Source organism: Myotis nattereri (genome assembly GCF_964212035.1).
Source record: "Myotis nattereri genome assembly, chromosome: 16".
NCBI lineage: Eukaryota > Metazoa > Chordata > Mammalia > Chiroptera > Vespertilionidae > Myotis > Myotis nattereri.
Genome location: NC_138091.1, coordinates 45,899,411 through 45,909,130, shown reverse-complemented (window position 1 = coordinate 45,909,130; position 9,720 = coordinate 45,899,411). Strand labels below are relative to the sequence as shown.

The following is a 9,720-nucleotide window of genomic DNA, read 5'->3' as shown; positions in this document are numbered from 1 at the left end:
CCACCTTCACTAAGGGCCCTCTCTACTGGCGCCCCTGGTGCCCTCTGCAGATGGCCCCATGCTGTTCTTTTGCCTGCTGTGTATTCAGTCTTGGTGCCTCAAGCGGGGCCCTCCGCGGAAAGTGGGGACCAATCCCTCACATAAGTGGGGCTCCCTAAGAGCAGAGACCACCTGACCCTCACCCTCACCCCTCCGATGCAGTACCAGAGACCTGTCGACTCTCCCCCTTCACCTGCTTTAATAGCTCTAAAACACCGAAGAGCAGGGGCTTGGGTTTCGCTGGCTCTGCTTTAAAACATCATGGCTTTCTGTTCCATAGGAGAGGAGGGGGCCGCAGAGGGCCCAGCCCACGGGGGTGACTTTGGTTGTCCCTGGTCTTGTTGCATAGACGAGGCTGGGGTACGAGAAGACACCGAGGCACCGCTGCGAGGTTCCTGGCTGGTCCGACCCAAGCCAGACAGTGTGCTACCTCGTTCCACCACCAGGAGGCGACTGTTCCGTCTGGCTTTTCTTCCTTTGGGGTTGCTGGCCGGATGGGCGGGGAAGGGAGGCCAGAAAAGGGATGTAGTGTGGCATCGCGGTAGGTGAAGCGAAATCTAGGCCTGGGGCCGTGGGCAGAAAGCTTCCTCTCTCCGCGGGGCGTCGATGCGGGAGGATTCCTCCCTGACCTAAGCCTGGAAGAAGGGAAGTTACGGGCCAGGCAGCCGTTAAAGTTCTCTCGCGCACAAGGGCACCTCTTCCTCCCAGTTCGGAGGACAAGCTTTTAGGAAACGCTGCTGCCTTCCCAGGAATGCGCGTCACCCGGGTTGGGCCACCGTCCAGAATGTAACTGTTTGCTGTGGCTCTGAGGGGGGCGGCCGCGCTGGTTTAACTGCATGGATAGTTCGGATTGGCTCTGAACTCCCTCCTTCAGCCCCCGCATGGACGGGCCTGGAATTCTAGAAATTCCACACCAAAGCGAAAGGGAAAGGAAGTTAAAAAACTAGACGGTCTTTCCCGATCTCCCTTCCTCACTCCGGGTCGGGGCGCCCCCTGCTGGCCGCCGTCTCAGCACGCCTTCAGCACCTGCTGCAGATGGAGGCGCACGTCGTGGGCGGTCTCCCAGGGCACCACGGTGGCGCGGAACGAGCTGGGCTCGGCCTTCTGCGCCTCCTGGATCAGGCGGTGCATGGGGTAGCCGCGGCGCGGGAAGGCCACGTCGCCGCCGGCCAGCAGCCCCATGGGGCAGAAGTCATTGGCGCCGTCGCCCACGTAGAAGAGGCGCTCGAAGTGCACGCCGTCCTGGGCCCGCTCGCGCAGGTAGTCGCTGAGCACCTTGTGCTTGCACATGTTGCTGGGGCACCGCGCGCAGCTGTGCGCGTGGAAGGGCCGCAGCGCCAGCAGCCCCCGCGCGTCGGGCCCCGACGGGTTGCTGAGGATGCGGCGGAACAGGCCCAGGTGGCCGGCGGCGCGCAGCGCGCTCTCCACGCCGAAGGTGTTGGCATCCGAGATGAGGATCACCTCGAAGCAGGCTCCCTGCTTGGCCACGAACTGCAGCAGGTCGCCCATGCCCGGGGACAGGGGGATGGCCTCGTAGACGGCGCGCAGGTCCCGCGGCCGCACGCCCTGCTCGCCCAGGTACTGGAAGACCCGCTGCATGTACTCGTTGTAGAAGCCCTCGCGGTAGGTGGCGCGCAGGCTCTCCGGCAGCCGCTGGCCCGGCGCGGCGCGCACGATCGAGTCGTCGCTGTTTTCGTCCACGATGGTCTCGTCAAAATCGAAGGTCAGGAGGAAGCGCGGCGCGCCCTGCACCGCCATCCCGCCGTCCTGGGAGCAGGGGGAGGAAGAGCAGCAGGAGGAGGGAGCAAGCGAGAGCGGGCGCGGCGGGCGCCGACCCGGGAGAGGCTGGTTAGCGGGCCGCGGCCAGAGGCGCTGGCACATCCAAGACCTGAGGAGGACCCAAGGCTGGTTAAGCCGGGGAGCACCCAACGCCGCGGCCCCACCCCAGCTCCCTGCCCGCCCCCTGGGCACCTCTAAGTTGACCGCGCTGGGATTTATCCTCAGAGGACCAGCCTCCTCCTGAGCCCAGGAGGGCTTCCTTGGCACCTCTTGCTGCTACTCTCATCCGGGGCCATTGGGACTTAACATGGGGCAGCGGAAAGGAGGGGACACCCTTTGGGGACGTTTCTGGACTAGACTTTCTAGAAACTTCTGACCCCAATTGTTGGGATGGATACAGGGAGGGTGGAGGGGACTCCACTCCTTTCCAGCGACAGGGAAACCACCCATTCACTCAAAGAGAACAGCCTCCACAATCCCCCCTGGGCCGATGGCTGTGGACGGTGGTGGACAATAAGGAGCTTGTCTCCAGGGCAGACGAGTTGACACTATGCAAAGCACGTGGACCGCGAGTGCCAGACCTCAGGCCTGGAGAGTAGGTGCTGGGCCTGGGCACAGGCCAGGGAGCTGGGTTTGAGCTCAGAATAACCAGCTGGGTAGAGGCTCAAGGCCCAGGGAGGCTCTCTGGGAGCCGCTTCCAGCCAGATGGCTCTGGGCAGGGGTCCAGGGATGGGACTCAGCTTTTCCAGGGAGTTTTAGGGGCCTGTGCTGACAGCTCATCACTAGTCACTTGCCAATTCCCCAGAAGGACCGTGTCAGCGGGTGGGGCTCGTGCCAGAGTCCGAAGCGAGCGAGCAGCAGAAGCAATGGGGCTTGGGGAGGTAGGAGCCTCCCGCGCCAGGCCACGGCATACCTGAGGCAGGTAAGGGAGAGGAAAGAGAGCAGCAGTGGCTGAAAAGGTGAAGAAGGTAGTGGGGACGGGGTGGGTGGGGGGGTGGGGGACGGTATGAGACAGCGGTGGGGAAAGAGGGCCTAGGAGGAAGTAATGATGGGGGAGCGTGGAGACAGACTGGACGGGAAGACAGAGTGGGGGTGAGGAGCTCCAGGAAGTGGAGACCTTGGAGGGAATGGAGACAACAGGGCAAGTGTGAGGCACAAAGAAAGGCAAGCAAACGGAGGCAGAAGCCCTCGGCAGCCAGTCCCTGCCGCCTCTGCCTGCCAACAGCTGGATGGATGGAGGGGCAGGGTGAGCAAGTCATGCAAAGCTCACTACATACTGCACTGCCTCCCTTCCCCCCTTCCAGCCTCCACCCAATTAGTCCAGATGAAAGCTCTCCTCTTTCTGGTGTCTTCCGAACGCCCTCATATTTCTGTGATGTTTACGGCCTGGCATACCTTGTGAAACAGCGGTCCAGGCTCCTAACTTCAGAGCTGGGATTTGAACTTGGCCTGTTGCCTCCCTAACGTAACTGTCCCTTGGACCTCATCCTAGACCAGTGGTTCTCAACCTTCCTAAAGCCGCGACCCTTTAATGCAGTTCCTCATGTTGTGGTGACCCCCAATTTCATTGTTACAAATTGAACATAATTAAAGCATAGTGATGAATCACAAAACAATATGTAATTATATATGTGTTTTCCGATGGTCTTAGGCGACCCCTGTGAAAGGGTCGTTTGACCCCCAAGGGGGTCGCGACCCACAGGTTGAGAACCGCTGCCCTAGAGTCACCCACTGGTCTCGGCACCATCCACGCGGGAGTCTCCGTGGCCCAGGCTCTCTGAAGTTGAGGATGTAAAGCATTAGGACCCTCACCTGGGATGGAAGCTTCTAGGGATTAGAGGCCCAGTAGAGGTGAGGGCAAGCCTAAAAGAGGCTAGATAGGGTCCCTGCCACCCCAGGGTGGAAACATGGAATTTGAGGCCTTACCCTAAGAGACCTCTAGAGGGACCCACTTACCCTAGACAGGCATCGGAGGCCAGCAACCGGAAAACACCCGCTCATTGTTGGTGCACCACCCCAGCACCACCTGCAGGGACTGCTGGGCTCTAGCCGTCGTCCAGAGCTCCTGACAACCACACAAGGTCCGTTGGAGGGCGCCCACTCAGCTGGCTTTGTTCCCACCGCTGATGCTACCAGGCCTTAGCCCCGCTGCTGGGCCCTAGGAACCACTCCCAGGAGCTCAGTAAAAACAACCCCTCAGCTGGGCAGTGCTTGCAGCGCACAAAGCCCTGGGTAGGCATCCCCTTAGCGATCCACTAGGATGCTGGAGAGGTTACAGATGACAGAGTTGGAGACCCAGAGAGGGGAACTGACTTGCTCAAAGGTCACCACTGTAAACGGCAGACAGATTCAAAACCAGATCTGAGCCCTCGCTGGTGTGGCTCCGTGGTTAGAGCATCAGCACCCCACACCAAATGGTCGAGGGTTCGATTCACGGTGAAGGGCATGCACCTGGGTTGCAGGTTCCATCCCTGGCCCTGGTCACAGCGAGGGTGGGAGGCAGTAGATTATGTCTGTCTCTCTCTCTCCCTCCCTTCCACACTCTTGTCCTCGCAAGGGTAGGGGAAGGTGATCAGGCTCATTGTACCACAGCTGCGGGGCAGGGACCCCCGGCACCACAGGTGATCTGGGACTGGAGAGTCAGATTGACATTTCTGCTGGACTTTGCTATGTGGCTTTGGGGACAGGCCTTTACCAACGCGGCTATAAAGGACACCACCTGCGGCTCCCAGTGCCCTTCTCTACCCCTGGCCCCCTCCACCCTGGGGTTGAATAAGAGACCAGAGGCATCTGGGGCAGATCTGGAAAGACATTGAGAGCCAGGAAGACGAGACCAGGAGCAAAGGTCTGGCTGGCTGCTGCCCTCTGGTGGTGACAGTGAGTGACACTGGAAACACCTCTGTCAAGGTGATGCTCTCCCCAGACGAGTGGTCGGCAAGCCCATTAGTCAACAGAGCCAAATATCAACAGCACAACGATTGAAATTTCTTTTGAGAGCCAAATTTTTTAAACTGAAACTCTATAGGTAGGTACATTGTTATTAACTTAATTAGGGTACTCCTAAGGCTTAGGAAGAGCCACACTCAAGGGGCCAAAGAGCCGCATGTGGCTGGCGAGCCGCAGTTTGCCGACCACGGCCCCAGACCATCCCAGGATAGCAGGGAGAAGCTATTTCCCTCCCAAAACACAGACTGGGACATCCCAGGAGCAGGGCTCCGGTCAGAGGGCGGGCCCCCCATCCCTCTCCACTAGGCCACACATGCATGAAACCCTTTCGGTCAAGGGATGTGGGTATCAGCCTTTTCTCTAAGAACTTTTCATCTAGGAATCGGGAGAGGCAGTGGGCAAAAGAGGGAGGGGGTCGGGGGAGGAGATGATGGGAGAGAAGGGGAGGGAGGTACAGGGACAAGGAACTGACAGGTTTTGGAGGGTGGGAGGGCTCTCCTAGGCCTTATCTAGAGGGAGTTCCGGCTTCCAGAATCCCGGCTAATACTTTTATCCCATAGAAAAGGGTCTCCTTACTTTGCCTTCATTTCTTTATCTTTTTCTAGTTTGGTGGAGCATGCTACTGATCTAATCATCCTCAAAACTCTTACAGCAAAAGACAGTTACTTTTTTGCATATACGAATAATAGTATTTAGGGAAATCGGTTAAAAATGTATTACTTCTGTCCTTGTTTCTTTTAGTCCCCGGCCCCACAGGAGTCAGAGGGGCCCCACTGCAACCTGGTTCCCATGATGTTCACAAATGACTCACCTCTAGAGCAGTTTTGTCCTGAATGATCAAATCATTTTGTGTCGTCCAAAAGAGGTCCTCAAATAAAAGGGGCAAGGATCTCTGAGCTTCTCCGGCAGGCTAGAACAGAGAGAGGAGAGAAAGGTTTCTTTGGGGTGACAGGAAGTCCATAACTAGTCCCAGCTAAAAGTGGTGTCTGGCCCTAGCTGATCTGGCTCAGTGGATAGAGCGTTGGCCTTCGGACTGAAGGGTCCCAGGTTCGATTCCCGTCAAGGGTGCAAAAGGCAGCCGATCAATGGTTCTCTCTCATCACTGAAGTTTCTATCTCTCCCCCTCTCCCTTCCTCTCTGAAACCAATAAAAAAATATATTTAAAAAAAAATGGAGCCCTAGCTGGTTTGGCTTAGCGGATAGAGCGTTGGCCTGCGGATCTAAGGGTCCCAGGTTCGATTCCTCTCAAAGACACGTACCTTGGTTGCAGGCTCCTCCCTGGCACCCTGGTCAGGGCTTGTGCAGGAGGCAACCAGTCGACGTGTTCCTGTCACATCGATATTTCTCTCTGTCTTTCCATCTCTCTTCCACTCTCCGTAAAAACCAGTGGAGAAATATCCTCAGGTGAGGATTGACAACAACAAAGATCTGGTCTCCCTGTATTAATCACTAGAAATCAGATTCGGATTAACAACAACAACAAAGATCAGGTCTCCTTGTATCAACCACTAGATTGATACAGGCACTAGGCTGGGATTCTTTTCCTCCCCCCGACAGCACTCCCAACCTCACTGCCACCAGCAGCAAATGGGAAAAACAGGCCAAAAGGGGTCAAGCGAACATCTGGGGCCACACAGAATCAGAATCAGGATTGGAACTCAGGGTCTCTGGTGCCACTTGCATTTAAAATTGCCAGCCCTAGCCGGTTTGGCTCAGTGGATGGAGCACAGGCCTGGGGACTGAAGGTCCTCGGTTGGATTCTGGTCAAGGGCACGTGCCTCAGTTGCCCATGTGGGAGGCAACCAATCAGTGTGTCTCTCTCACATCGATGTTTCTCTCACGGTGCCTCTCCCCCTCCCACTGTCTAAAAATCCTTGGGTCAGGATGAACAACAACAAAATCGCAGCCTGATGCCGGGCTAGTGTGGCTCAGTGGTTGAGCGCAGACCCATGCACCAAAAGATCACTGGTTAGATTCCTGTGCCCAGCACGTGCCTGGGTTGTCCGCTGGATCCCCAGTAGGGGGCGTGCAGAAGGCAGCCAATAGATGATGTTTCTCATTGATGTCTCTGTTGAACCCTCTCCCTTCCTCTCTAAACATCAATAAAAGTCACATATATTAAAATTGCAGCCAGAGCTTCCCTTGTTGCCCTGGAGCCCCCCTTGGACTAGGAGCTCCCTGCCCTACTGGCTGCAGGCGCTGAGCCGGACCCTGGTGCCGGTGAAGACTCGGGACCTGGAATCACCTCTGGGCTTGCCCTGCGGGAGGGATCCTCCTTGGACAGGGAGGTGGCAGCTGCCGGGTGGAAGGGGGGGGGGTGTAGATATTTTTAGAGGTGGCTGCAAGGCAGGCACTCTGGCACCCCCCCAGCTGGCGGGCTTTTCCCTCCAATGCGGGGCGGAGGGTGCGCAGCTCAGGGAGCTGAGGGGGCCAGCGGACGGCGGGGAGCAAGGGGGCACCGATTCTTTCGCTTTGACCGAGTCGGGACGGCGGATACACCCGGGCATCACAGCACGTTCCTGGGGCAGGAGGCAGGGGGACGCGTTCCTCTGTTCCAGGGGCTCCCCCACTGACACCCGCGTGCAGGAGCGCCCTCAAACTCTACACGGCCCCCACTCCGCCCTCGGACCCCAGCCCTCCCCGACCGCGGGGAACCCAGGACTCACGTGCGGAGCGGCGGCGGCGGCGGAAGTCTGTCCCGGCTGAGTTTGAAGCGCAGAGAGTGGAGAGAGGGGCTCGCGGCGGTATTGGGGCGCAGGATGGAGCTGGGGGTGCTTGCGGGAGCTGGAGGGGACGCGGTGTCTCATCCACCCTCGGGTTTCTGGGCTGCGGCTCACGAGTGCCTCCGGTCCGGAGGGGCCGTGGGTGATGTGCGTCTGGGCCGCCCCCTCCACCTGCCTTCCATCCCCCCAGCCCGGGCCGCCGCGCGTCCCCTTTAAATGCCCGGGAGCCGGAGCCCGAGCCGCGCTGGCTCTGCGGCTGCCGCAGCGCCCGGGCCACCGCAGTCCCCGCACGTCACAAGCGGCCGTCCAATCACAGCGGCGCCGGCGCACATGAAAAGGGGCGGGCCACGCCCCGCGGCTGCCCCGGAGGCTCCGGGAGCGCCCGCTCGGGTGGGATTGGGTGCCGCGGGGAAGGGTAGGGACGTGGGTGGGGGCACCCTCGTGGGAGTGGACGCACGGTCCTGCGTAAGCCCCGCCCCCATGCCCTGGGGTGCCAAGGCTGCGGGCTTGCTACTCCGCCCAGGGCGGGGATCCCGGAGATGAGCAGGCATGCACCCCCACCTCCAGCGCCGCAGCTCCCGTGTTCCTCTCCCACGTGCGCGCAGCGAGCGGCCCTCTGCCCCGGGGCGGAGTCACGGCGCCCCATCCCGGTCCTGGGGACCCTTCCCCGGCTGCAGGTTACGGAGAGGGGGGCCTGCGGACCGAATAGCGTGCCCTTGGCCAGGGCTGCTGCAACCGAAACACCCACCTTCTTTGCTTCCTCAGAGTCTGCTCCCAGCCGCCTCCCCCCACCCGCCTTCTGCCCTCCCAGCCGGTGGCGAGGAGCGAAGATCCTGTTTCGAGAGGAAAGAGGTGAAGCTTATAGTTATTGCGAACGTACTGCGAACAGGGCGCCGGACTTGGTCGCCGCACTCGTGGCTGAACGTTCACAGCCCTCAGGGGAAATCTTTGCCTGCGTTCAAGTCCATGCACACCCGACTCATGGGATCACAAAGGGGCTATGTGAGTGGGGAGCACGCAGGTGCCCCAAGCCCGGTTCTACCGTCAGTCCTCCCTCCGTCTCCCCTGCTCCACTCCTTGAAGACAGCCAGCAAAGTTAAAGGCCCCAAGCGATCTGAAAGCCATGGGGCTGGAAACCAGAGGAACTGAGGGTCTGCAGGGAGTTGCCCTGATCTCCGTGCCAGGGGCGGGGGCTACGGTCATGAACAGGGCACATGTGTGCCATAGTTCTGTTGCTGGAAAGGGTACCTGGCCCTGAGCGGGTCTGCCTAGGGCCAGACGGTCGTGTGTGGGTTCTTGACTTCGTGCAGGAAACATTTCTTAGCGCGAGTCTGGGTGACTCTAGAGGACAGTTATTAAAGCTGGGGGCAGCGAGACAAGGAGGGCTGGGAAATGGTTCTAGGCTGGTCTGCGTTGACTCACCAAAGGGAGAAAAGGGGGCCTTGGGGACAAGTGCGGGGGGTTCTCAGGGGATGAACTGCCGCTGCCCATTGCAGCCCTGATTGCAAGGCTGCTGGGACTATTAGAGTTAGTAGATGCATGCCTGCCGGGAGGGGTGGGGGGTGGGGGGGAGGAGGAGGAGGAGGGGGAGGGGGGGAGGAGGAAGGTGCTGGCGTGCCCCTGGAAGGTAGAGCTGGAGGCAAGACCCTCTTTTTGAGGGGTTTTAAAGGCTGGGCGTTCAGGGAAGGTCTTAGGGAGCATCTCTACAGAATGGTCACCAGCTTTATGCCGATGTACTAAAATGAGGTTCGTTCTCTTCATCTGTCCTTGGGTGTGGTTGGCAGTAGCGCTACTTGGATTTCTGCCGTCTCCTCTGGGTTCAGGGAAGATAGGATTTACTAATCTGTCTCGTTTCCACACACACAAAGGGGAACAAGTGCTTTAAAGCTGCCAACCTGATCCTTCAAACCCTTGACAGCAACTCCAGGGTCCCAGCCGCTGAAACACTGGCTGGTTCACTTCCTCTGAGCCCTGTCTTTACCCCTCACCCTTTCCTCCAGCTCCCAGTACACCCTGCTCTCCCCCGGGGACCACCCTCTTCAGAACGTGCCTGTCCCATTTGCTGGTGTCGCTCGGCCTCGACATCATCTCTTGCCCAGTAATCCCACAGCTCCTTTTGGTGCACTCGTCATGTGTGTGCTGCCGGAGCACATGGTAGGTGCTATACATACGGTATTTTCCCATGTATCCACTCATGTAATCCTCACATCCTATGACTTGGGTGTATGGCTCA

General features: G+C 59.1%; 1 protein-coding gene across 3 annotated transcripts; it reads right to left on the bottom strand.

Annotated features, from left to right (window-relative positions):
• Positions 1–215: 215 nt before the first annotated feature.
• On the bottom strand, positions 216–7,761 carry PHOSPHO1 (phosphoethanolamine/phosphocholine phosphatase 1). 3 transcript variants are annotated; one of them, XM_081110153.1, is made up of 4 exons: positions 7,431–7,696; positions 5,576–5,674; positions 3,775–3,883; positions 216–1,927 (listed from the first exon to the last, which is right to left on the bottom strand). In XM_081110153.1, exon 4 carries the CDS (start codon positions 1,918–1,920, stop codon positions 1,048–1,050), a length of 873 nt encoding a protein of 290 aa, XP_080966279.1. In that variant the 5' UTR covers positions 1,921–1,927; positions 3,775–3,883; positions 5,576–5,674; positions 7,431–7,696; the 3' UTR covers positions 216–1,047. The 3 variants fall into 3 exon arrangements, with proteins under 3 accessions (XP_080966279.1, XP_080966278.1, XP_080966277.1); XM_081110152.1 differs by having other exon boundaries at positions 222–1,806; positions 7,431–7,750; XM_081110151.1 differs by lacking the exon at positions 3,775–3,883 and having other exon boundaries at positions 222–1,806; positions 7,431–7,761.
• Between the last annotated feature and the right edge of the window lie 1,959 nt (positions 7,762–9,720).